This window comes from Scyliorhinus torazame, chromosome 19 (assembly GCF_047496885.1).
Source record: "Scyliorhinus torazame isolate Kashiwa2021f chromosome 19, sScyTor2.1, whole genome shotgun sequence".
NCBI classification, from domain to species: Eukaryota; Metazoa; Chordata; class Chondrichthyes; order Carcharhiniformes; family Scyliorhinidae; genus Scyliorhinus; species Scyliorhinus torazame.
This window is the reverse complement of record NC_092725.1, coordinates 45775353-45801617: the sequence shown is the minus strand read 5'-3', so window position 1 is coordinate 45801617 and position 26265 is coordinate 45775353. Positions and strand designations below refer to the sequence as shown.

Genomic DNA, 26265 nt, shown 5'->3' with positions numbered 1-26265 from the left:
TCAGGGCGGAGCTTGAGGTCAACGGCCAACCAGGACCCGGGATCTGTCAGCCAATGACATGAGGGCTTCCAGTCCCACATGACCCCCAATACATACTACCACATTCACCCCTTGTCAAAAATGAACCCGGCGGGGTGATGCTTCGTATGGTGGTAAGGGTTTACAGGGCTGGTCCTGGGAGGATAGAACATTCACATGGTAGTACAGTATTGGACAGTTTCGTCCTGTTGCAACTATTTACAGAGGGTATAGGAAAAAAAAAAAAATGTTCTTTGAACAGTCCATCTTTGTTTTACATTGACGTCACGAGTCGGTCGGGCGGTCGTGTCGATCGCCCCGGCGGTGGTGGTGGTGCTTGTACCAGCGTTGTCGCCTCCGGGAGCCGCACGGTTTCAGCTGTCGGTGCAAAGGGGAGGGGGACTGATCCTCCTGGGAAGGGGGCGGTCGCGGGGTGCGGCAGTGGCAGGAAGGGGGGCGGTTGGGTTGATGGTGTCGGGGGGGTGTGCGTGGTGCCGGCGGGCGCCAGATCCCGCAGGGAGACCGTGTCCTGTTGGCCGTCGGGGTACTCCACGTAGGCGTACTGGGGGTTTGCGTGGAGGAGGTGAACCCTTTCGACCAACGGGTCCGCCTTATGTGCCCGCATATGCTTTCGGAGCAGGATGGGTCCTGGGGCCGCCAGCCAGGTCGGCAGCGACGTTCCAGAGGAGGACCTCCTAGGGAAGACAAGGAGATGCTCGTGAGGCGTTTGATTAGTGCTTGTACATAATAACGACCGGATGGAATGGAGAGCGTCCGGGAGGACCTCCTGCCACCGTGAAACTGGGAGATCCCTGGACCGTAGGGCCAGTAGGACGGCCTTCCAGACCGTGCCGTTCTCCCTTTCTACTTGCCCGTTCCCCCGGGGGTTGTAGCTGGTCGTCCTGCTTGAGGCTATGCCCTTGCTGAGCAGGAACTGGCGCAGCTCGTCACTCATGAAAGAGGACCCCCTGTCGCTGTGGACGTATGCGGGGTAACCGAACAGTGTGAAGATGCTGTTCAGGGCTTTAATGACTGTGGCCGCGGTCATGTCGGAGCAGGGAATGGCAAAAGGGAAGCGGGAGTATTCGTCCACTACATTAAGAAAATATGCGTTGCGGTCGGTGGAGGGGAGGGGCCCTTTGAAATCGAGACTGAGGCGTTCAAAGGGGCGGGAAGCCTTAATCAGGTGCGCTCCATCTGGCCTGAAAAAATGCGGCTTGCATTCCGCGCAGATGTGGCAGTCCCTTGTGACTGTACGGACCTCTTCTAAAGAGTATGGGAGATTGCGGGACTTGATGAAGTGGTAAAACCGAGTGACCCCCGGGTGGCAGCGGTCCTCGTGGAGGGTTTGGAGGCGGTCAATTTGTGCGTTGGCACATGTGCCGCGGGATAGGGCATCGGACGGCTCGTTCAGCTTTCCGGGCCGGTACAAGATCTCATAGTTGAAGGTGGAGAGCTCGATCCTCCACCTTAAGATCTTGTCATTTTTAATTTTGCCCCGCTGTGCATTATCGAACATGAAAGCTACCGACCGTTGGTCAGTGAGGAGAGTGAATCTCCTGCCGGCCAGGTAATGCCTCCAATGTCGCACAGCTTCCACTATGGCTTGGGCTTCCTTTTCCACTGAGGAGTGGCGGATTTCTGAGGCGTGGAGGGTTCGGGAGAAAAAGGCCACGGGTCTGCCCGCTTGGTTAAGGGTGGCCGCTAGAGCTACGCCGGAGGCGTCGCTCTCGACCTGGAAGGGGAGGGACTCGTCGATGGCGCACATCGTGGCCTTTGCGATGTCCGCTTTGATGTTGCTGAAGGCCTGGCAAGCCTCTGTCGACAGAGGGAAGGTCGTGGTCTGTATTAGGGGGCGGGCCTTGTCTGCGTACTGGGGGACCCACTGGGCGTAGTACGAAAAGAACCCCAGGCAGCGTTTCAGGGCTTTTGGGCAGTGCGGGAGGGGAAATTCCATGAGTGCGCGCATACGTTCGGGGTCGGGGCCTATTATCCCATTGCGTACTATGTAGCCCAGAATGGCTAGCCGGTCGGTGCTAAAAACGCACTTGTCCTCGTTGTACGTGAGGTTCAAGGCTTTGGCGGTCTGGAGGAATTTTTGGAGGTTGGCGTCGTGGTCCTGCTGGTCGTGGCCGCAGATGGTTACATTGTCGAGATACGGGAACGTGGCCCGTAACCCATGTTGGTCAACCATCCGGTCCATCTCCCGTTGGAAGACCGAGACCCCGTTTATGACGCCAAAAGGGACCCGTAGGAAATGGTATAATCGCCCGTCTGCCTCGAAGGCTGTGTACTTGCGGTCACTTGGGCGGATGGGGAGCTGATGGTCGGCGGATTTGAGGTCCACGGTGGAGAAGACTTTATACTGGGCAATCCGATTGACCATGTCGGATATGCGGGGGAGAGGGTACGCGTCTAGTTGTGTGTACCTGTTGATGGTCTGGCTATAGTCAATGACCATCCTTTGTTTCTCCCCTGTCTTCACTACTACCACCTGCGCTCTCCAGGGACTATTGCTGGCCTGGATTATGCCCTCCTTTAGTAGCCGCTGGACTTCGGACCGAATGAAGGTCCGGTCCTGGGCGCTGTACCGTCTGCTCCTAGTGGTGACGGGTTTGCAATCCGGGGTGAGGTTCGCAAACAAGGACGGGGGTTGCACCTTGAGGGTAGCGAGGCTGCAGATAGTGAGTGAGGGTATGGGGCCGCCGAATTTAAACGTAAGGCTCTGTAGATTACATTGGAAATCTAATCCCAGCAAGGTGGGGGCACAGAGTTGGGGAAGGACGTTAAGTTTGTAGTTTTTGAACTCCCTCCCCTGCACCGTTAGGGTAACTATGCAGAATCCCTGGATCTGTACGGAGTGGGATCCTGCAGCTAGGCAAATCTTTTGTGCGCTGGGATAGGTGGTCAAGGAACAGCGTCTTACCGTGTTGGGGTGTATAAAGCTTTCCGTGCTCCCGGAGTCGACTAGGCATGGCGTCTCGTGGCCGTTAATTAGGACCGTTGTCGTCGTCGTCTGGAGTGTCCGGGGCCGAGCCTGATCGAGCGTAACCGAAGCGAACCGTGGTTGTAGTAGTGGGGTGGGGGTCCGTTGTTGCCGTCCAAGATGGCGTCGGGGGTGGACAAAATGGCCGCCCCCATACATCGCACGTGGCTGGGGGGGTCACAGGATGGCGGCGGGGTGGACAAAATGGCCGCCCCATGCGTCGTACAGGTCAGGGGCGGTCCAAGATGGCGGCGCCCCTCCTCCCCTCGTGGTGGTCGGGACCCAAAATGGCGGCGTCTGCGGGTCGCACAACGGCGCCCATCCTCCCTTCGTGGTGGTCGGGACCCAAAATGGCGTCGTCTGCGGGTCGCACATGGTGTGCTGGGGGGTCTGGGGAGCGCTAGGACCGCGAGCGCTAGGACCGCGCGGAGCTCCCTCACCGCGAGCGCTAGGACCGCGAGCGCTAGGACCGCGCGGAGCTCCCTCACCGGGGACAGCGGTGGTCGGGGCCCAAGTCGGCGGCGCCGGCGGGTCAGGCGTGGGGCCGCGAGCGCAAGGAGCGTGAGGAGCTCCCTCACCGGGGACAGCGGTGGTCGGGGTCCAAGTAGGTGGCGCCTGCGGGTCAGGCGTGGGGCGCGTTAGGGACGCGAACCAGGCGTGGGGTTGGGGTGGCGTTAGGGACGCGAAAAACCCCCTCCTCTCCGTGGAGAGTGTTGGCCGGGACCCAAAGCGGTAGCGCCGGCGGCGGGTCGTACATGGGCTGCGGGGAGGGGGGTTGGGGAGCGTAGGCGGCGTGCAGGGCTCCCAGTTCTCCCGGGACCGCGGTGGTCGGGACCCAGAGCGGCTGCGCCTGCGGGTCGCACATGGCGTGCTGGGGGGGTTGGGACGCATAGACTGCTTGTAGGGCTCCCTGTGGCCCCGGGACGGCGGCGACCTCGCGGGATCGGCACACCACCGCATAATGGCCCTTTTTCCTGCAGCTTTTGCAGATGGCTGCGCGGGCCGGACAGCGCTGTCGGGGGTGTTTCGCCTGGCCGCAGAAATAACAGCGGGCGCCCCCGGTGCGACTCGGCATTTGGACTGCGCAAGCCTGTGGGGTGTCCGGGGGGGGGGTAGGGGGTTTGCCGTGACTGGTACGTACGGGGCCCAATGGCCTGCCGCGCGGTCGGGGCCGTAGGCGCGGGTATTACGCGCGGCCACGTCTAGGGAGGCTGCTAGGGCCCGTGCCTCTGAGAGTCCTAGCGACTCTTTTTCTAGAAGTCTTTGGCGGATTTGGGAGGATTGCATACCTGCTACAAAAGCGTTGCGCATTAACATGTCCGTGTGCTCGTTTGCGTTCACCGACGGGCAGCTGCAGGCTCGTCCCAAAATCAGCAGCGCGGCGTAGAACTCGTCCATCGATTCTCCGGGAGCTTGCCGTCTCGTCGCGAGCTGGTAGCGAGCGTAGATTTGGTTAACTGGGCGAACGTAGAGACTTCTGAGTGCTGTGAACGCCGTCTGGAAATCGTCGGTGTCTTCAATGAGGGTGAAAATCTCCGTGCTCACCCTCGAGTGCAGGACCTGCAGTTTTTGTTCGTCTGAGACTCGGCCGGTGGTCGTTCTGATGTAGGCCTCGAAGCAAGTCTGCCAGTGTTTGAAGGCTGCTGCCGCATTCACTGCGTGGGGGCTGATCCTCAGGCATTCTGGAATGATCCTGAGCTCCATAGTCCTTTTTAGGCACGCTTAATAAATTGTAGCGCACAAAGACTCCATGAGACGAATATAGTGAAGTCGATGAGGCTTTATTAAGCGTGTCTGTTCCCCAGCAGCTCGATAGTAAACTGTCCTGCGGGGGAAGACACCGGCTTCTTATACTCCGCCTTCAGGGCGGAGCTTGAGGTCAACGGCCAACCAGGACCCGGGATCTGTCAGCCAATGACATTAGGGCTTCCAGTCCCACATGACCCCCAATACATACTACCACAGTAAGTTTGCAGACGACACAAAGGTTGGTGGAATTGCGGATAGCGATGAGGACTGTCATAGGATACAACAGGATTTAGATCATTTGGCGACTTGGGCGGAGAGATGGCAGATGGAGTGTAATCCGGACAAATGTGAGATAATGCATTTTGGAAGGTCTAATGCAGGTAGGGAATATACAGTGAATGGTAGAACATCAAGAGTATTGACAGTCAGAGAGATCTAGGTGTACAGGTCCACAGGTCACTGAAAGGGGCAACACAGGTGGAGAAGGTAGTCAAGAAGGCATACGGCATGCTTGCCTTCATTGGCCGGGACATTGAGTATAAGAATTGACAAGTCATGTTGCAGCTGTATAGAACCTTAGTTAGGCCACACTTGGAGTATAGTGTTCAATTCTGGTCGCCACACTACCAGAAGGATGTGGAGGCTTTAGAGAGAGTGCAGAAGAGATTTACCAGAATGTTGCCTGGTATGGAGGGCATTAGCTATGAGGAGCGGTTGAATAAACTCGGTTTGTTCTCACTGGAACGACGGAGGTTGAGGGGCGACCTGATAGAGGTCTACAAAATTATGAGGGGCATAGACAGAGTGGATAGTCAGAGGCTTTTCCCCAGGGTAGAGGGGTCAATTACTAGGGGGCATAGGTTTAAGGTGAGAGGGGCAAGGTTTAGAGTAGATGTACGAGGCAAGTATTTTTACACAGAGTGTAGTGGGTGCCTGGAACTCGCTACTGGAGGAGGTGGTGGAAGCAGGGACGATAGTGACATTTAAGGGGCATCTTGACAAATACATGAATAGGATGGGAATAGAGGGATACGGACCCAGGAAATGTAGAAGATTGTAGTTTAGTCGGGCAGCATGGTTGGCACGGGCTTGGAGGGCCGAAGGGCTTGTTCCTGTGCTGTACATTTCTTTGTTCTTTGACTGGATAGCTACCAGATAGAATTATTCCCTGAAGGTTAATATAGATCCCTGTCAGAGACAATGGTACAGGGCAGTATGGATCCTTCTGGAATATAATGGATAGCTATCTAGCACAATGGATTCCCATCCATCAGATGGAACCTTTTAGAACTGAAAATCTGATCAAATGTATCCCTGTTGGATAGAATGGATCCCGATTGGCTAGAGTGGATTTCTATTAGATAAGGTGGATTCCTTTTTTTAAAAAATAATTTTTATTAAAGGTTTTCATAAAATATCAATAACAAAATGAGAAAGAAAAAAGAACCCAACAGGGTTAAGTACAAAACACAATCTAAAAAAGCAACCCCCCAAACCCCTCCCCCCGCTGTACCTAAATAATAAATTAACATTAACACTTCGACTTAAGACAACAGGGGCGAGATTCTCCGACCCCCCGCCGGGTCGGAGAATCGCCGGCGTTTGGCGTGAATCCCGCCCCCGCTGGTTGCCGAAGTCTCCGGCACCAGAGATTCGGCGGGGGCGGGAATCGCGCCGCGCCGGTTGGCGGACCCCCCCGCTCGATTCTCCGGCCTGGATGGGCCGAAGTCCCGCCGCTAAAATGCCTGTCCCGCCGGCGTAAATTAAACCACCTACCTTACCGGCGGGAGGGACAAGGCGGCGCGGTTCGATCTGGCCCCAGGGGGGTGCCCCCACGGTGGCCTGGCCCGCGATCGGGGCCCACCGATCCGCGGGCGGGCCTGTGCCGTGGGGGCACACTTTCCCTTCCGCCTTCGCCACGGTCTCCACCATGGCGGAGGCAGCAGAGACTCCCTCCACTGCGCATGCGCGGGAATGCCGTCAGCGGCCGCTGACGCTCCCACGCATGCGCCGCCCGGAGATGTCATTTCCGCGCCAGCTGGCGGGGCACCAAAGGCCTTTTCCGCCAGCTGGCGGGGTGGAAATTCGTCCACCGCGGGCCTAGCCCCTTACGGTTGGGGCTCGGCCCCCAAAGATGCGGAGCATTCCGTACCTTTGGGGTGGCGCGATGCCCGTCTGATTTGCGCCGTTTTGGGCGCCAGTCGGCGGACATCGTGCCGTTTGCGGCGGTCTGGTCGTCCGTGTCGATCGCCTCGGCCCCGGCGGTGGTGGTGGTGCTTGTACCAGCGCTGTCGCCTCCGGGAGCCGCATGGTTTCAGCTGTCGGTGCAAAGGGGAGGGGGACTGATCCTCCTGGGAAGGGGGCGGTCGCGGGGTGCGGCGGCGGCAGGAAGGGGGGCGGTAGGGTTGATGGTGTCGGGGGGGTGTGCGTGGTGCCGGCGGGCGCCAGATCCCGCAGGGAGACCGTGTCCTGTTGGCCGTCGGGGTACTCCACGTAGGCGTACTGGGGGTTTGCGTGGAGGAGGTGAACCCTTTCGACCAACGGGTCCGCCTTATGTGCCCGCACATGCTTTCGGAGCAGGATGGGTCCTGGGGCCGCCAGCCAGGTTGGCAGCGACGTTCCAGAGGAGGACCTCCTAGGGAAGACAAGGAGACGCTCGTGCGGCGTTTGATTAGTGCTTGTACATAATAACGACCGGATGGAATGGAGAGCGTCCGGGAGGACCTCCTGCCACCGTGAAACTGGGAGATCCCTGGACCGTAGGGCCAGTAGGACGGCCTTCCAGACCGTGCCGTTCTCCCTTTCTACTTGCCCGTTCCCCCGGGGGTTGTAGCTGGTCGTCCTGCTTGAGGCTATGCCCTTGCTGAGCAGGAACTGGCGCAGCTCGTCACTCATGAAAGAGGACCCCCTGTCGCTGTGGACGTATGCGGGGTAACCGAACAGCGTGAAGATGCTGTTCAGGGCTTTAATGACTGTGGCCGCGGTCATGTCGGAGCAGGGAATGGCAAAAGGGAAGGGGGAGTATTCGTCCACTACATTAAGGAAATATGCGTTGCGGTCGGTGGAGGGGAGGGGCCCTTTGAAATCGAGACTGAGGCGTTCAAAGGGGCGGGAAGCCTTAATCAGGTGCACTCCATCTGGCCTGAAAAAATGCGGCTTGCATTCCGCGCAGATGTGGCAGTCCCTTGTGACTGTACGGACCTCTTCTAAAGAGTATGGGAGATTGCGGGACCTGATGAAGTGGTAAAACCGAGTGACCCCCGGGTGGCAGAGGTCCTCGTGGAGGGTTTGGAGGTGGTTAATTTGTGCGTTGGCACATGTGCCGCGGGATAGGGTATCGGACGGCTCATTCAGCTTTCCGGGCCGGTACAAGATCTCATAGTTAAAGGTGGAGAGCTCGATCCTCCACCTTAAGATCTTGTCATTTTTAATCTTGCCCCGCTGTGCATTATCGAACATGAAGGCTACCGACCGTTGGTCAGTGAGGAGAGTGAATCTCCTGCCGGCCAGGTAATGCCTCCAATGTCGCACAGCTTCCACTATGGCTTGGGCTTCCTTTTCCACTGAGGAGTGGCGGATTTCTGAGGCGTGGAGGGTTCGGGAGAAAAAGGCCACGGGTCTGCCCGCTTGGTTAAGGGTGGCCGCTAGAGCTACGTCGGAGGCATCGCTCTCGACCTGGAAGGGGAGGGACTCGTCGATGGCGCGCATCGTGGCCTTTGCGATGTCCGCTTTGATGCGGCTGAAGGCCTGGCAAGCCTCTGTCGACAGAGGGAAGGTCGTGGTCTGTATTAGGGGGCGGGCCTTGTCTGCGTACTGGGGGACCCACTGGGCGTAGTACGAAAAGAACCCCAGGCAGCGTTTCAGGGCTTTTGGGCAGTGCGGGAGGGGAAATTCCATGAGTGCGCGCATACGTTCGGGGTCGGGGCCTATTATCCCATTGCGCACTATGTAGCCCAGAATGGCTAGCCGATCGGTGCTAAAAACGCACTTGTCCTCGTTGTACGTGAGGTTCAAGGCTTTGGCGGTCTGGAGGAATTTTTGGAGGTTGGCGTCGTGGTCCTGCTGATCGTGGCCGCAGATGGTTACATTGTCGAGGTACGGGAACGTGGCCCGCAACCCATGTTGATCAACCATTCGGTCCATCTCCCGTTGGAAGACCGAGACCCCGTTTGTGACGCCAAAAGGGACCCGTAGGAAATGGTATAATTGCCCGTCTGCCTCGAAGGCTGTGTACTTGCGGTCACTTGGGCGGATGGGGAGCTGATGGTAGGCGGACTTGAGGTCCACGGTGGAGAAGACTTTATACTGGGCAATCCGATTGACCATGTCGGATATGCGGGGGAGAGGGTACGTGTCTAGTTGTGTGTACCTGTTGATGGTCTGGCTATAGTCAATGACCATCCTTTGTTTCTCCCCTGTCTTCACTACTACCACCTGCGCTCTCCAGGGACTATTGCTGGCCTGGATTATGCCCTCCTTTAGTAGCCGCTGGACTTCGGACCGAATGAAGGTCCGGTCCTGGGCGCTGTACCGTCTGCTCCTAGTGGCGACGGGTTTGCAATCCGGGGTGAGGTTCGCAAACAAGGACGGGGGTTGCACCTTGAGGGTAGCGAGGCCGCAGATAGTGAGTGGGGGTATGGGGCCGCCGAATTTAAATGTAAGGCTCTGTAGGTTACATTGGAAGTCTAAGCCCAGCAAGGTGGGGGCACAGAGTTGGGGAAAGACGTTAAGTTTGTAGTTTTTGAATTCCCTCCCCTGTACCGTTAGGGTAACTATGCAGAATCCCTGGATCTGTACGGAGTGGGATCCTGCAACTAGGCAAATCTTTTGTGCGCTGGGGTAGGTAGTTAAGGAACAGCGTCTTACCGTGTCGGGGTGTATAAAACTTTCCGTGCTCCCGGAGTCGACTAGGCATGGCGTCTCGTGGCCGTTAATTAGGACCGTTGTCGTCGTCGTCTGGAGAGTCCGGGGCCGAGCCTGATCGAGCGTAACCGAAGCGAGCCGTGGTTGTAGTAGTGGGGTGGGGTCCGTTGTTGCCGTCCAAGATGGCGTCGGGGATGGACAAAATGGCCGCCCCCATGCGTCGTACAGGTCGGGGGCGGTCCAAGATGGCGGCACCCCTCCTCCCCTCGTGGTGGTCGGGACCCAAAATGGCGGCGTCTGCGGGTCGCACATGGTGTGCTGGGGGGTCTGGGGAGCGCTAGGACCGCGCGGAGTTCCTTCACTGCGAGCGCCAGGGCCGCGGGCGCTAGGACCGCGCGGAGCTCCCTCTCTGCTAGCGCCAGGGCCGCGGGCGCTAGGACCGCGCGGAGCTCCCTCTCTGCGAGCGCCAGGGCCGCGGGCGCTAGGACCGCGCGGAGCTCCCTCGCAGCGGTGGTCGGGGCCCAGGTAAGTTGCGCCGGCGGGTCAGGCGTGGGGCGCGGGACGGGGGTGAGGGCCCAGGTCGGCGGCACCGGCGGGTCAGTCGTGGGGCCGCGAGCGCAAGGAGCGTGAGGAGCTCCCTCACCGGGGACAGCTGCGGTCGGGGCCCAGGTAAGTTGCGCCGGCGGGTCAGGCGTGGTGCGCAGGATGGGGGTGAGGGCCCAGGTCGGCGGCGCCGGCGGGACAGGCGTGGGGCGCGGGACGGGGGTGAGGGCCCAGGTCGGCGGGTCAGGCGTGGGGCGCGGGACGGGGGTGAGGGCCCAGGTCGGCGGCGCCGGCAGGACAGGCGTGGGGCGGCGAGCGCTAGGACCGCTCGGAGCTCCCTCACCGGGGACAGCGGTGGTCGGGGCCCAAGTCGGCGGAGCCGGCGGGTCAGGCGTGGGGCACGGGAGGGGGGTGAGGGTGGCGTTTGGGACACGAAAGACCCATTCCTGTCCGTGGAGAGTGTTGGCCGGCACCCAAAGCGGTAGCGCCGGCGGCGGGTCGTACATGGACTGCGGGGAGGGGGGTTGGGGAGCGTAGGCGGCGTGCAGGGCTCCCAGTTCTCCCGGGGCCGCGGTGGTCGGGACCCAGAGCGGCTGCGCCTGCCGGTCGCACATGGCGTGCTGGGGGGGTTGGGAGGCATAGACTGCTTGCAGGGCTCCCTGTGGCCCCGGGACGGCGGCGACCTCGCGGGATCGGCACACCACCGCATAGTGGCCCTTTTTCCCGCAGCTTTTGCAGATGGCTGCGCGGGCCGGACAGCGTTGTCGGGGGTAGTTCGCCTGGCCGCAGAAATAACAGCGGGCGCCCCCGGTGCGACTCGGCGTTTGGGCCGCGCAAGCCTGTGGGGTGTCCGGGGGGGGGGGGGGGGTTTGCCGCCACGGGTACGTACGGGGCCCAATGGCCTGCCGCGCGGTCGGGGCCGTAGGCGCGGGTAGCGCGGCGTAGAACTCGTCCATCGATTCTTCGGGAGCTTGCCGTCTCGTCGCGAGCTGGCAGCGAGCGTAGATTTGGTTAACTGGGCGGACATAGAGACTTTTCAGTGCTGCGAACGCCGTCTGGAAATCATCTGTCTTCAATGAGGGTGAAAATCTCCGTGCTCACCCTCGAGTGCAGGACCTGCAGTTTTTGTTCGTCTGAGACTCGGCCGGTGGTCGTTCTGGGGTAGGCCTCGAAGCAAGTCTGCCAGTGTTTGAAGGCTGCTGCCGCATTCGCTGCGTGGGGGCTGATCCTCAGGCATTCTGGAATGATCCTGAGCTCCATAGTCCTTTTTAGGCACGCTTAATAAATTGTAGCGCACAAAGACTCCATGAGACGAAAAGAGGGAAGTCGATGAGGCTTTATTAAGCGTGTCTGTTCCCCAGCAGCCTGATAGTAAACTGGCCTGCGGGGGAAGGCACCGGCTTCTTATACTTCGCCTTCAGGGCGGAGTATGAGGTCAACGGCCAACCAGGACCCGGGATCTGTCAGCCAATGACATTAGGGCTTCCAGTCCCACATGACCCCCAATACATACTACCACACCGGCGGGAGGGACAAGGCGGCGCGGGTCGATCTGGCCCCAGGGGGGTGCCCCCACGGTGGCCTGGCCCGCGATCGGGGCCCACCGATCTGCGGGCGGGCCTGTGCCGTGGGGGCACTCTTTCCCTTCAGCCTCCGCCACGGTCTCCACCATGGCGGAGGCAGCAGAGACTCCCTCCACTGCGCATGCGCGGGAATGCCGTCAGCGGCCGCTGACGCTCCCACGCATGCGCCGCCCGGAGATGTCATTTCCGCGCCAGCCTTTTCCGCCAGCTGGCAGGGCGGAAATTCGTCCGGCGCCGACCTAGCCCCTCAGGGTTGGGGCTCGGCCCCCAAAGATGCGGAGCATTCCGCACCTTTGGGGTGGCGCGATGCCCGCCTGATTTGCGCCGTTTTGGGCGCCAGTCGGCGGACATCGTGCCGTTTGCGGAGAATTTCGCCCCAGGTATATGCACCTCCTCAGACCCTTCAGTGTAAATAACATAAACAAAAATAAAGTAAACCCCCCCCCCCCCCCCCACCCCCGAGCTGCTGCTGCCATTGACCAATGTCTATCGTTCTGCCAGGAAGTCTAAGAACGGTTGCCACCGCCTGAAGAACCCTTGTACCAACCCTCTCAAGGCGAATTTCACCCTCTCCAATTTAATGAACCCTGCCATATCGCTGATCCAGGATTCCACGCTTGGGGGCCTCGCATCTTTCCACTGAAGGAGAATCCTTCGCCGGGCTACCAGGGACGCAAAGGCCAGAATTCCGGCCTCTTTCGCCTCCTGCACTCCCGGCACCTCTGCCACCCCAAATATTGCGAGCCCCCAGCCCGGTTTGAACCTGGATCCTACCACCCTCGACACCGTCCTCGCTATGCTCTTCCAAAATTCCTCCAGCGCTGGGCATGCCCAGAACATATGGGTGTGATTTGCTGGGCTCCCTGAGCACCTAACACACCTGTCCTCACCCCCAAAGAACCTGCTCATCCTTGTCCCGGTCATGTGTGCCCTGTGCAGCACCTTAAACTGTATGAGGCTGAGCCTCGCGCATGAAGAGGAAGAGTTCAGCCTCCCTAGGGCATCTGCCCACGTCTCCTCTTCGATCTCCTCTCCCAACTCCTCCTCCCACTTACCTTTCAACTCCACCACCGAGGCCTCCTCCTCCTCCTGCATCACCTGGTAAGTTTCCGAGATCTTCCCCACTCCCCCCCCCCCCCCCCCCCCCCCCCCCGAGAGCACTGTCCTGTACTGTGTGTGGCAGTAGCCGTGGGAATTCCACCACCTGCCGTCTGGCAAACGCCCTTACCTGTAAGTACCTGAAGGTGTTCCCCGGGGGGAGCCCGTACTTCTCCTCCAGCTCACCCAAGCTCGCGAACCTCCCGTCCACAAACAGGTCCCCCAACTTTCGTATCCCTGCCCTGTGTCACCCCGAAAACCCTCCACCTGTTCTTCCTGGGGCGAACCGGTGGTTCCCCCGTAACGGGGTCCACGCCGAGGCCCTAACTTCCCCCCTATGCCGCCTCCATTGCCCCCAAATTTTGAGGGCCGCCACCACCACCGGACTTGTGGTATACCTTCTTGGAGGGAGCGGCAGCGGCGCCGTTGCCAGCGCCCCCAGACTCATACCGACACAGGACGCCGTCTCCAGCCTCTTCCATGCAGCCCCCTCCCCCTCCATCACCCACTTGCGCACCATTGTCGCATTGGCGGCCCAGTAGTACCCACAGAGGTTGGGCAGCGCCAGCCCCCCCACTATCCTTACTCCGCTCCAGGAGCACCCTTCTCACCTTCGAAGTCCCTCGCGCCCACACAAACCCCATTATGCTCCTGTTGACCCGCTTAAAAAAGGCTTTCGGGATAAAAATGAGGAGGCACTGGAACAGAAACAAAAATCTTGGGAGCACCGTCATCTTAACTGACTGCACCCTACCCGCCAGGGACAGCGGCAACGCATCCCACCTCTTGAACTCCTCCTCCATTTGCCCCACCAGCCTTGTCAAATTAAGTCTATGCAGGGCCCCCCAGCTCCTGGCCACCTGGACCCCCAAATATCTGAAGTTCCTCTCCGCCCTTTTTAGTGGGAGCTCGCCAATCCCCCTCTCCTGGTCCCCTAGCTGAACTACGAACAGCTCGCTCTTTCCCATATTGAGCTTGTACCCCGAAAAGTCCCCGAATTCCCTAAGGATCCTCATTACCTCTGGCATTCCTCCCACCGGGTCCGCCACATACAGCAGCAGGTCGTCCGCATAAAGCGACACCCTATGCTCCTCCCCACCCCGCACCAACCCCCTCCAGTTCCTCGACTCTCTCATTGCCATAGCCAGGGGTTCAATCGCCAGTGCGAAGAGCAGGGGGGACAGGGGACACCCCTGTCTCGTCCCTCGGTGCAACCGAAAGTACTCGGACCTCCTCCTATTTGTGGCCACGCTCGCCATCGGGACCTCATACAACAGCCTAACCCACCTGACAAACCCCTCCCCAAACCCAAACGTCTTCAGCACCTCCCACAGGTACCCCCACTCTACCCTATCGAAGGCTTTCTCAGCGTCCATCGCCACCACTATCTCCGCCTCCCCCTCCCTCGCTGGCATCATGATAACGTTCAAAAGCCTCCGCACATTCGCGTTCAACTGTCTCCCCTTCACAAACCCCGTCTGGTCTTCATGGATGATCTGCGGCACACAATCCTCAATCCTCGTGGCTAAGACCTTCGGCAGTACCTTGGCATCTACATTTAGCAAGGAAATCGGTCTGTAAGACCCACATTGCAGGGGATCCTTGTCCCGCTTCAGGATCAAGGAGATCAGTGCCCGGGACATCGTCGGGGGTAAAGCCCCCCCCTCCCTTGCCTCATTAAAGGTTCTAACTAACAGCGGGCCCAATAGGTCCATATATTTTTTATAGAACTCGACCGGGAAACCATCTGGCCCCGGTGCCTTCCCCGCCTGCATGCTACCTATCCCTTTGATCAGCTCCTCCAGCCCAATCGGGGCCCCCAGTCCCGCCACCAGTCCCTCTTCCACCTTTGGAAACCTCAATTGGTCCAGGAAACGGCCCATCCCTCCCTCCTCCCGTGGGGGCTCGGATCGGTACAATTCCTCGTAGAAGTCCCTGAAGACCCCATTGATGCCAACCCCACTCTTCACCACGCTCCCTCCCCTGTCCTTAACTCCCCCGATCTTCCTAGCTGCGTCCCGCTTACGAAGCTGATGCGCCAGCATCCGGCTTGCCTTTTCCCCATACTCGTAGACCGCCCCCTGGGCCTTCCTCCACTGCACCTCCGCCTTCCTGGTGGTCACCAGGTCGAATTCGGCCTGGAGGCTGCGCCTCTTCCTCAACAATCCTTCCTCAGGTTCTTCCGCATACCTCCTGTCTACCCTCACCATCTCCCCCACCAGCCTCTCCGTCTCCCCCCCGCTCCCTCCGCTCCTTGTGGGCCCTGATGGTGATCAGCTCTCCCCTCACCACCGCCTTCAGTGCCTCCCATACCATCCCCATTCGGACCTCCCCGTTGTCGTTTGTCTCCAAGTACCTCTCTATACTTCCTCGGACCCGCTCGCTCACCTCCTCGTCCACCAACAGCCCCACCTCCAAGCGCTGGTCCCTTTCCTTCCCCATCTCCAAGTCCACCCAATGCGGGGCGTGGTCCGAAATGGCTATTGCCCAATACTTGGTATCCTCTACTCTCGCTATCAGCGCCCTACTCAAAATGAAAAAATCGATTCGCGAATAAGCCTTCTGGACATGTGAGAAGAATGAAAATTCCCTGGGGGGCCTTGCAAATCTCCAAGGGTCCACCCCTCCCATTTGGTCCATAAATCCCCTCTAGAACACTCTAGCCGCCGCCGGCTTCCTACCCGTCCTAGACCTGGAGCGATCCAGTGCAGGATCCAACACCGTGTTAAAGTCTCCACCCATTATCAGGCCCTAAACTTCCAAGTCTGGGATCCGACCCAACATACGCCGCATAAAACCGGCATCGTCCCAGTTCGGGGCATACACATTGACCAGTACCACCCTCTCTCCCTGCAACTTACCACTTACCATTATGTACCTACCGCCATTATCTGCCACAATGCTCGACACCTCGACTAACACCTTCTTTCCCACCAAGATCGCCACCCCTCGATTTTTGGCACCTAGCCCCGAGTGAAACACCTGACCTACCCACCCTTTCCTCAGTCGTACCTGGTCTGCCACCTTCAGGTGTGTCTCCTGGAGCATAACCACATCCGCCTTGAGCCCCTTCAGGTGCGCAAACACGTGGGCCCGCTTAACCGGCCCATTCAGTCCCCTTACATTCCAGATTATCAGCCGGATCAGGGGGCTACCCGCCCCCCTCCCCCGCCGACTAGGCCAACATCGTGGGCCGAAGGGCCTGTTCTGTGCTGTATTTTTCTATGTTCTATGTTCTATGTTCTATGACCCCTCCTCTGCCAGCCACGCGCCCGCACCCCACACCCGGCCCGTTCCCCACAGCGGCATACCCCCGTCTCGACCCACCCCACTCGCTCCAGCTCCTCCTTGATCTTAGCAGCAGCAACTCGATTCCCCCCCCCCCCCCACCCCCCCAGCGAGCCGCAGCAGGTGGTGAAATTTGAATTCAATAAAAATCTGGGGCGTCATTCTCCGACCTCCCAGAGGGTCGGAGAATGGCCGTTGGCTGCCGTGAATCCCGCCCCCGCCGGTTTCCGAAGTCTCTGAAGGGAGAAAAGTCGGCGGGGCGTTAATGTCGCCGCTGCCGTCGGAGAATGTCACGGGTCTGCGCAAGGCAGCCGATTTTCGGCCTGCCGATATTCTCCCTTCCGGATGGGCCGAAGTCCCGTCGACGTGATGACCGTTCACGTCGACGTAAATTAAACCTCCTTTTCATCGGCGTGAACCTGGAGCACAAGCGTGGAGGTGAGTGACGGCCTGGGGGCTTGGCTCTGGGCAGGCGATTGCGTGGCCGCAGTCTGAATGCGTGAGGAGAGGTGTGTCTCGGTTTGTGTGTGTGTGTGTGCGGCGGGGGGGGGGGGGGGGGGGGGGGGGTGGTTAGAGCAGGCTGGGCTCCGGGGGAGTGCCGGGAGGGGGTCCATGCCGGGGTGGAGGTTGGGGGGGGGTCCGTGCCGGGGTGGAGGTTGGGGGGGGGTCCGTGCCGGGTAGGGGTTTGGGGGTCCGTGCCGGGGTGGAGTTTGGGGGGGGGGTCCGTGCCGAGGTGGAGGTTGGGGGGGGGTCCGTGCCAGGGTGGAGGTGGGGGGGGGGGGGTCCGTGCCGGGGAGGGGGATGGGGGGTCCGTGCCGGGGTGGAGGTTGGGGTGGGGTCCGTGCCGGGGAGGGGGATGCGAGGGCAAGTGAGTTGGTCCACCTGGCCAGGTGCCAGCCTCCAACAGTTGGACCCATGCGGTCCTTGCCACCTGGCTGGGGGGAGGAGGGGATATGGGCAATGATGACATGTCGTCGTTACCCTCCCCCCCCCACCAGGCCGTCATGTTTTCCGATCATCCAGCGATGTTGGTCGCCGTGGCGGCAGCCGCTCATGTCTATGTTGCCCTGGATGAGGAGGAGGAGGAGGGGCGTGCCAGAGAGGCGGCGCAGGCTGCCGCAGAGGGGCAGGCGGCAGCCGCCCAGGCTGGAGGGACACCTGACTGACAGGACGAGGAGGGGGAGGAGGACGTCACGGCAACGGAGGCACCCGAGGGCGCCCCGTGTGTACCGGCCCCGGCAGTCATACCAGGACCTCACGGACCGGGAATGCAAGAGGAGACCCCAGATGAGGCGGGAAACCGTGGCACACATCTGCCACCTGCTGGCACACCTGTCACCGCGTGGCACTGGCGGGGGACACCCTCTCCCCGTGTCCGTCAAGGTTACGGTGGCCCTGAACCTTTATGCAACGGGGTCATTCCAAGCACCGAGTGGGGACCTGTGTCAGACATCGGTGCATCGGTGCATCCGGGCAGTGACAGATGCCCGATATGCCATGGCGCACCGCTACATCCGCTTCCCCGTGGACCGGGCCAGCCAAGATGCCCGGGCCGTGGGCTTCTCTGCCGTGGCCGGGTTCCCCATGGTCCAGGGCACGATCGATGGGATGCACGTCGCCGTGCGGCCACCTGCAGATAACAGGGCCGTGTTCACCAATAGGAAGGGGACCTATTCGATGAACATACAGGTGGTCTGCGACCACCGCATGATGATCCTGCACGTCTGCGCCCATTACTCAGGCAGTGTACACGTCTCATACGTGTTGTCGCGGTCATCCATCCCCGGCATGTACGAGGGACGCCATCCCCGGCTGAGGGGCTGGTTGCTGGGCGACAGGGGCTACCCATTGCGATCGTGGCTGATGACGCCTATACGGAGGCCACGCAATGAGGCGGAGAACCGCTACAATGATGCCCATGTAGCGACAAGGGGAGTGATAGAGAGGTGCTTTGGCGTGCTGAAGATGCGTTTCAGGTGCCTGGACCTCTCTGGGGGCGCCCTCCAGTATTGGTCAGATAGGGTCGGCCGCATCATTGTGGTGTGCTGCGTCCTGCACAACATAGCCCAACAGAGGGGCGATGTGCCGCAGGCAGAGGAGGGCGGACTGGAGGAGCAGCAGGAAGAGGCGCAGTCCTCCCCAGATGAGGGGGATGGGGGTAATGGTCAGGGCAGACTGGGTAGACACAGGCGGGTGGCTGTCCACCGTTACCGGCTGGCCCAGTGGGCACGGGACAGACTGATAGCCGCCCGCTTCACTGACTAGATGGGCGTGGGAATCGGGTAGTATGGCCACAGACCGCACACCATGGCAACAGCTGACCACCCACACCCCCCACCCATCCACCCACCCAGCACCCTCACCCCCCTCCCCAACCCCACCCACCCCACCCGCATGCACACCACCCCCCCCCCCATTGCCGATCCACCTGCGGCACAACGGGCCGGGCTCACACAGTTGCGGGTGGACGCGTGTCTATTGCAGGCCATGGAGGATGATGACAACCCGCCCTGCGGTGAGCTCCTGGCTCTACATCATTGGACTATGTCTGACCCATGGCCACAGTACCACCATCCACCAGGACCATCCCTGCATGCGGCTGTGACACTGCAGCGCACGGTCCCGTCCTCTGCCCGGGGGGATGTTGATGGCGGCCCAGGGGGAACGGGGCAGACTCACTTGGGGCTGAGGTAAGACCACCCCTCACACACACACTTGCGCTCAACGTACATGACACCCCCGCACGCTTTGGACAGAGCACAAAGGCAGCTTCTGTAGGTGTAACATTGACTTTAATAACCAAAGGAGTTCATGCACGTGCCCTAGCCCCTAAAACTCATCTGTGCCCTGCACCCGTGCCAACTTACTCAGTGTCTAATTGTTTGGCCTTACGGGCCCTTTGACTACGTCTACGTGGTTCCCCAGACGGTACAGCAGAACTGGAGGTGGACTCCTGTGATTCCTGCCCTCTGACACTGGATCCCTTTGGCGGCCGTTTCCTGGGGCGTCCTGGCCTAGATGGGCCAGGCTGCGGCCCGGGCGACTGGGATGGCGAGCTGCCAGCCTGTCCTGCCCGTTGCCCACCCGATGCACCTGGGACGGAAGGGGGGGAGTCCGAGGTGTCGCGGTGTACCGGGACCTCCCCTACAGGGGGAGCCGGGATGGACCACACCACCTCCTCCTCCCTCGGGGTGCCCGATGGCCCGCAGGCCTCTACAAGGGTGGGGGATGCGAACGGACTGGCCATCCGACGCCCCCCGACATCTGGCGCTGCCAGTCCTGGAGGCCCGTGCTGGTATCGACAGGGGTCTGCAGGTTTGCAGCCATGGAGCCCAGGGGGTTGGCAAACCCTGTCTGTGACAGTGCGACGCCGGCTCGCACATGGCCACTGGCGCCGATGCCCTCAGCGATGGCCTGCAGAGACTGGGCCATGGCCTGCTGAGACTGGGCCATGGCCTGCTGAGACTGGGCCATGGCCTGCAGAGACTGGGCTATGGCGTTGAGCGCCTCTGCCATCTGGCGCTGGCACTGGCTCATGGCCTCCTGTGAGAGGGCAGCCATTTCCTGGGCCACAGACGCCGCCTGCACGGAAAGCCCCAGGCCTCGCAAACCGTTCCCCATGTCTGACACCGTCGCACCCATTGCCTCCACCGCGGACGCCACCCGTGCGGTGTCAGCTTGGGTGACACGCATGACCGGCACCACTCCCAGCTCCTGGACGCGGGTGGACTCCTCCACCTGCGACTGCAGCCGCCGCAGCCGCCCGTCACCCTCTTCGCTCGTCTCCGGGTCGGTGGTTGCATCGGATCTATGTGTGGGTGTGGTAACTCCAGGAACCCGGGATCCATCTGGGCGGAAGATGTTTGCTTGGGCTGGGCTGCCCTCCGACCGCCCGACCCCTCTGCTGCTCCTACCTCCAACTGCTGTACCGGGACGGCTGTGTTGTGCGCACCAGTGAGTGTACCAGACGCCTCATCACATAAGGCTCATCAGCGTGGCCTTATGAGCCGTCACGCCGTGCAGCGCGTATGACGCTGCACGGCGTGAACCACGTGCGCAAGCGCGGATCCCGTTACGTCGCTGCTAGCCCATTTCGGGCCGGAGACTTTCGACCCATTTTTCCGACGTGACGCAAGTCGGATTTGCGCCGTTTTTTGCGCCGATCGGCGGACTTTCCGCCGATAACGGAGAATTTCGCCCCTGGAATTAAAAACCGAATGATTACTAATTATTGTAAAAACCCATGGGCGTGATTCTCCCAACGGGAGTTTAAGTGCCGACGCCAGAGTGAAAACTGGAGTGTTTCACTCCAGCGTCGGAGTAAATGACGCGGCTGGCGCCGGGTAAATGACGCGGCTGGCGCCGGGTAAATGACGCGGCTGGCGCCGGGTAAATGACGTCACCCGAGTATGCGCGGGTTGCCGCCCTCCCCGAGGCAAGAAAATGGCGGATGGATCTTGCGGGGCGGTGGAGGAAAGGAGGTCCTCCTTTAGAGAGGCCGGCCCGCCGATCAGTGTGCACTGATCGCGGGCCAGACCCCATTGGAGGCCCCCCACCCGGTACACCTTTGGGGCGGCGCGATGCCCGTCTGATTTGCGCCGTTTTGGGCGCCAGTCGGCGGACATCGCGCTGTTTCCGGAGAATTTCGCCCGTGATTCTCACCGCGCTGGTTTGGGGGAGAGGGCGGTGGGAGAATCGCGTGCGGGTGTCAGGGCGGCGTGGCGGGGCACGTGCGGCGCCCCGGCGATTCTCCCACCCGGCTGGTGGGGGGGGGGGAGAATTCCGGCCCTTGGGCGAAACTCTCCGGAAACGGCGCGATGTCCGCCGACTGGCGCCCAAAACGGTGCCAATCAGACGGGCATCGCGCCGCCCCGAAGGTGCGGAATGCTCCGCATCTTTGGGGGCCGAGCCCCAACATTGAGGGGCTAGGCCGACGCCGGAGTAATTTCCGCCCCGCCAGCTGGCGGAAACGGCCTTTGTTGCCCCGCCAGCTGGCGCGGAAATGACATCTCCGGACGGCGCATGCGCGGGAGCGACAGCAGCCGCTGACAGTTTCCCACGCATGCGCAGTGTAGGGAGTCTCTTCCGCCTCTGCCATGGTGGAGACCGTGGCGGAGGCGGAAGGGAAAGAGTGCCCCCACGGCACAGGCCCGCCTGCGGATCGGTGGGCCCCGATCGCGGGCCAGGCCAACGTGGGGGCACCCCCCGGGGTCAGATCGCCCCGCGCCCTCCCCAGGACCCAGGAGCCCGCCCACGCCGGCTTGTCCCGCCGGTAAGGTAGGTGATTTAATTTACGCCGGCGAGACAGGCAATTTATCGGCGGGACTTCGGCCCATCCGGGCCGGAGGATCGAGCGGGGGGGGGGGCCCGCCAATCAGCACGGCGCGATTCCCGCCCCCGCCGAATATCTGGTGCCGTAGACTTCGGCAACCGGCGGGGGCGGGATTCACGCCAGCCCCCGGCGATTCTCCGACCTGGCGGGGGGTCGGAGAATGTCGCCCCATATGCTTCACTAATGAGCTTTAGGGATGGAAATCTGCTGTCCTTACCTGGTCTGGTCTCCAGATCCACCAGCACAGTGGCACAGTGGTCTGACCTGCTGCCTCACAGCGCCAGGGACCCGGGTTCAATTTGGGCCACGGGCAGCTATTTGTGTGGAGTTTGCACTCTCTCCCCGTGTCTGCATGGGTTTCCTCCGGGTGCTCCGGTTTCCTCACACAGTCCAAAGATGTGCAGCTTAGGTGGATTGGCCATGACAAATTGACCCTTAGTGTCCAAAAGATTGGGTGGGGTTATTGGATTATGGGGATAGGGTGGGGGCTTGGGCCTAGGTAGGGTGCTCTTTTGGAGGGTTGGCGCAGACTCGACAGGCTGTATGCCCTTCTTCTGCTCTGTAGTGATTCTATGTTTCAATGATTCTAATCTGGTCCTAAATGTGCTCTGAACAAGGACACAGGGATGGACAATAAGCCAACAACACCCAAATCTAATGAACACATTTAAAAAAATCAAATCGATCCCTCTTGAATAGAAGGAATTTCTATCTGATCAAATGGACCCCTAGCTAATGCATAAGAACTATGCCACCTGGCCCTTGGAACCTGCTCCGCGATTCAATAAGATCTTTTTGTGGACTCGGCTCCACTACTCGCCCACTCATCATAACCCTTAATTCCTTTACTGTTCAAAAATCTATCTTTGCCTTAAAAACATTCAACGAGGTAACCGTAACTGCTTCACCGGGCAGGGAATTCCACAGATTTACACCCTTTGGGTGAAGAAATTCAATGTATACCTGTCAGATTAAATAAATCCTTATTGGATCAGTTAAAATGCATCACAATGGGATCCAATGGTCCCTCTCAGATTGAATGGATTTGTAGATTAAGGCATGAGTTAGGAGGGTGAACTGGATAAGGTGGGTGGGCATTTTGAGTTGGGGTTGGGTTGTGGGGGTGGATGGAGGCGAGCCAATGCTGCAAGAATGATTTCCATTTCCATAGGGAAAAGAAACAATTCCTCTTTATTTACTCCATCTAAACCTGTATCTTGTCTCCCCCTCCCAAAAACCGCCCCTTAACCATGTCTCCCTCTGCTTGTTTCCTGTCTCCTTCTGCCTGTTTACGTTCCCCCTACCGGTAAGCTGTCCTCCTCTGCCAGTATCCTGTTTCCCCCCCATCGTCTGTATTCTCTGTTCCCAGCACAACCGCCCCCCCCCCCCCCCCCACCCTCCCCCTCCCCCTGTATCCTGTCCTCTTCCCCATCTGTGCTCTGTGCTCACCTTGCCTGTTCCTGTACTCTGTACATCTTTGCCTGTAACCTCTTCCTGTGTTCTGTGCCTCCTTGCCTGTTTCCTGTTCCTGTGTTCTGTACCTCTTTGCCTGAAAGCTGTACCTGTATTCAGTGTCTCCTTGCCTGTATCTTGTTCTTGTATTATGTGCTTCCTTGCCTGAATCCTGATCCTGTATTATGTGTCTCCTTGCCTGTATTCTGATACTCTATTGTGTGCCTCCTTGCCTGTATCTTGTTCCCGTATTGTGTGCCTCCTTGCCTGTATCCTGTTCCTGTATTGTGTGCTTCCTTGTCTATATCCCGTTCCTATATTCTGTACCTCTTTGTCTGTATCTTGGTCCTGTATTGTATTATTCCTTGCCTGTATGCTGGTCCTGTATTGTATTATTCCTTGCCTGTATCCTGGTCCTATATTGTGTGCCTCCTTGCCTGTACCCTATTCCTGTATTGTGTGCCTCCTTGCCTGTATCCTGGTCCTGTATTGTGTTATTCCTTGCCTGTATCCTGGTCCTATATTGTGTGCCTCCTTGCCTGTACCCTATTCCTGTATTGTGTGCCTCCTTGCCTGTAGCCTGGTCCTGTATTCTGTGTCTCTTGCCTGTATCCTGTGCCCTGGGCCTGAACAGCATGGCTGTCAGTGGTGAAGCAATGGAAGCGGGTATAGATGCAACCAGTCTGGGCTTTCCGACGCAGAGCAGAGAGCAATGGATGTACGAGGTCAGAGGAGGTACACAAGAATTGCTGTACCACTTGGCTGGAGTGTGTGGGGCCCTGGGCTGGTGGGGCAGTGAGCGAGGTGGAAGAGTATTGTGTGTAGAAGGGGAATGATGTCCATGTGATGGAGACTGAAAGGGTTTCGGTGGGAAAGGGGGGCCAGGGAGAGGAGCAGTATCTGTGCTGAGTGCCCGGAGTCACACGGTAGCCCAAGAGAAACCTCAGTGGGGGCAGTGCATGCCCGGGATTGAAGTTGGGACCAAGGTGGACATTGCTGTGGTGAGGGTAAGGGGTGGGTATAACAGGAACACACAAGAGAAAGGTTTAGTTATCTGTAACTGAGGCGAGAGGAGGGCCCATGCGCTTGGCTGGCGAGGGTGATTTTTAATCATTTGGTGATACTTGTTATCGAGTGGGGTTATCAACAGGAATATTTTTAGCTGGCCCAATATTAACATAGAACATAGAAAATACAGCACAGAACAGGCCCTTCAGCCCACGATGTTGTGCCGAACCTTTGTCCTAGATTAATCATAGATTATCATTGAATTTACAGTGCAGAAGGAGGCACTCCACCCAACACCAAGGGCAATTTTGGACACTAAGGGCAATTTACCATGGCCAATCCACCTACCCTGCACATCTTTGGACTGTGGGAGGAAACCGGAGCACCCGGAGGAAACCCACGCAGACACGGGGAGGACGTGCAGACTCCGCACAGACAGTGACCCAAGCCGGAATCGAACCTGGGACCCTGGAGCTGTGAAGCAATTGTGCTATCCACAATGCTACCGTGCTGCCCTTAAAAACAAATAAATCTACACTATATCATTTTACCGTAATCCATGTACCTATCCAATAGCTGCTTGAAGGTCCCTAATGTTTCCGATTCAACTACTTCCACAGGCAGTGCATTCCATGCCCCCACTACTCTCTGGGTAAAGAACCTACCTCTGATATCCCTCCTATATCTTCCACCTTTCACCTTAAATTTGTGTCCCCTTGTAATGGTTTGTTCCACCCAGGGAAAAAGTCTCTGACTGTCTATCTATTCCCCTGATCATCTTATAAACCTCTATCGAGTCGCCCCTCATCCTTCTCCGTTCTAATGAGAAAAGGCCTAGCACCCTCAACCTTTCCTCGTAAGACCTACTCTCCATTCCAGGTAACATCCTGGTAAATCTTCTTTGCACCTTTTCCAAAGCTTCCACATCCTTCCTAAAATGAGGTGACCAGAACTGTACACAGTACTCCAAATGTGGCCTTACCAAAGTTTTGTACAGCTGCATCATCACCTCACGGCTCTTAAATTCAATCCCTCTGTTAATGAACGCCAGCACACCATAGGCCTTCTTCGCAGCTCTATCCACTTGAGTGGCAACTTTCAAAGATGTATGAACAGAGACCCCAAGATCTCTCTGCTCCTCCACATGCCAAGAACTCTACCGTTAACCCTGTATTCCGCATTCATATTTGTCCTTCCAAAATGGACAACCTCACACTTTTCAGGGTTAAACTCCAGGCTTCCTCCTTCACTAACTCTGTTTTTTGTATGAAAGACATTCACCATCTGATCTTCTCAATGACATTCTCTTCTCCCTCCAGGTGCAAGATGGGAACTTTGCCAAAGAAATGTTCAACGAGCTTTGCTGGACCCTAACTGCCAAGAAGAACTACAAACCATCGAGTGAGCAGGGCCTGGTCTCTGAGAGAGATGCCTTCAAGCTGTGGTGTCTCTTCAACTTCCTGTCAGAGGACAAATATCCCCTGGTGGTTGTCCAGGAGGAGGTGAGAGGCAGCTGAACCTCACAAAGGCTGGAGAGTAATGTGATTGGGGGGTGGGGGGAGAGAGAGAGAGAGAGAGGCGCGAGAGTGTGGTTTTGAAATTTGTTGAAGGGTGTTTACTAACAGGGGTCTACCACACGTTCCAAGCAGGCAAGGCATTAGAGAACAACAGCTTGCATCTACATAACAACTTTGCTGTATAACTCCACAGGAATGTAATCAGACAAAATTTTAGCCCAAGTCAGAGAAGGGAGATTAGGACAGATGACCAAAAGTTTAGTAAAAAGGGATCGATTTGAAAGAGCATTGTGAAGTAGGAGGAAAGTAAGATAGAGAGGCTGAGAGGTTTGTGGAGGAGATTCCAGAGTTTAAGTTCAAGGTGTGGCCACTGCTGGCAGAGTGATTAAAATCAATGATGTTCAAGAGGCCGGCATTGGAATTTTTTGTGTAGAGAGGGGAATGGAGTGTTTATATGAGGCAATGCAGCGCATTAAATAAAGAACATGGGCAATGGGGTTGAAATGCAGGTTGGTGGCTACATCCCATGGGTGGGTTCCGAAGTCAGACATTGAGATTGATATATGGATCTGACACAATTGTGTGGACAGATCTGGAGACTAAATTTTGTGGTCAATACAGATGCGGAGCTCGCCGGAGGGCTTCTTGACACACACCATGGAGCTGACCCACGGCGTCGGCACTGTGACCCTGGATAGGACCCCTTGGTCCTGGAGATCCTGCAGCTACTACTTGAGGCGGTCTTTAAGTGGCGCAGGAACCCTGCGAGGTGCGTGAATGACCGGGATGGCATCTGGTTTGAGGCGAATTCGGTAGGTGTATGGCAGT

General features: G+C 58.6%; 1 protein-coding gene across 3 annotated transcripts in view; it reads left to right on the top strand.

Moving 5' to 3' along the window:
• Window positions 1–26265, top strand: part of LOC140396111 (differentially expressed in FDCP 6 homolog) — a 176986-nt gene that overhangs the window by 8983 nt on the left and 141738 nt on the right. For all 3 annotated transcript variants that reach the window (XM_072484229.1, XM_072484228.1, XM_072484230.1), the window contains one exon: window positions 25240–25422. In XM_072484229.1, the coding sequence (XP_072340330.1) occupies window positions 25240–25422 (183 nt within the window). The remainder of the gene's footprint in view (window positions 1–25239; window positions 25423–26265) is intronic.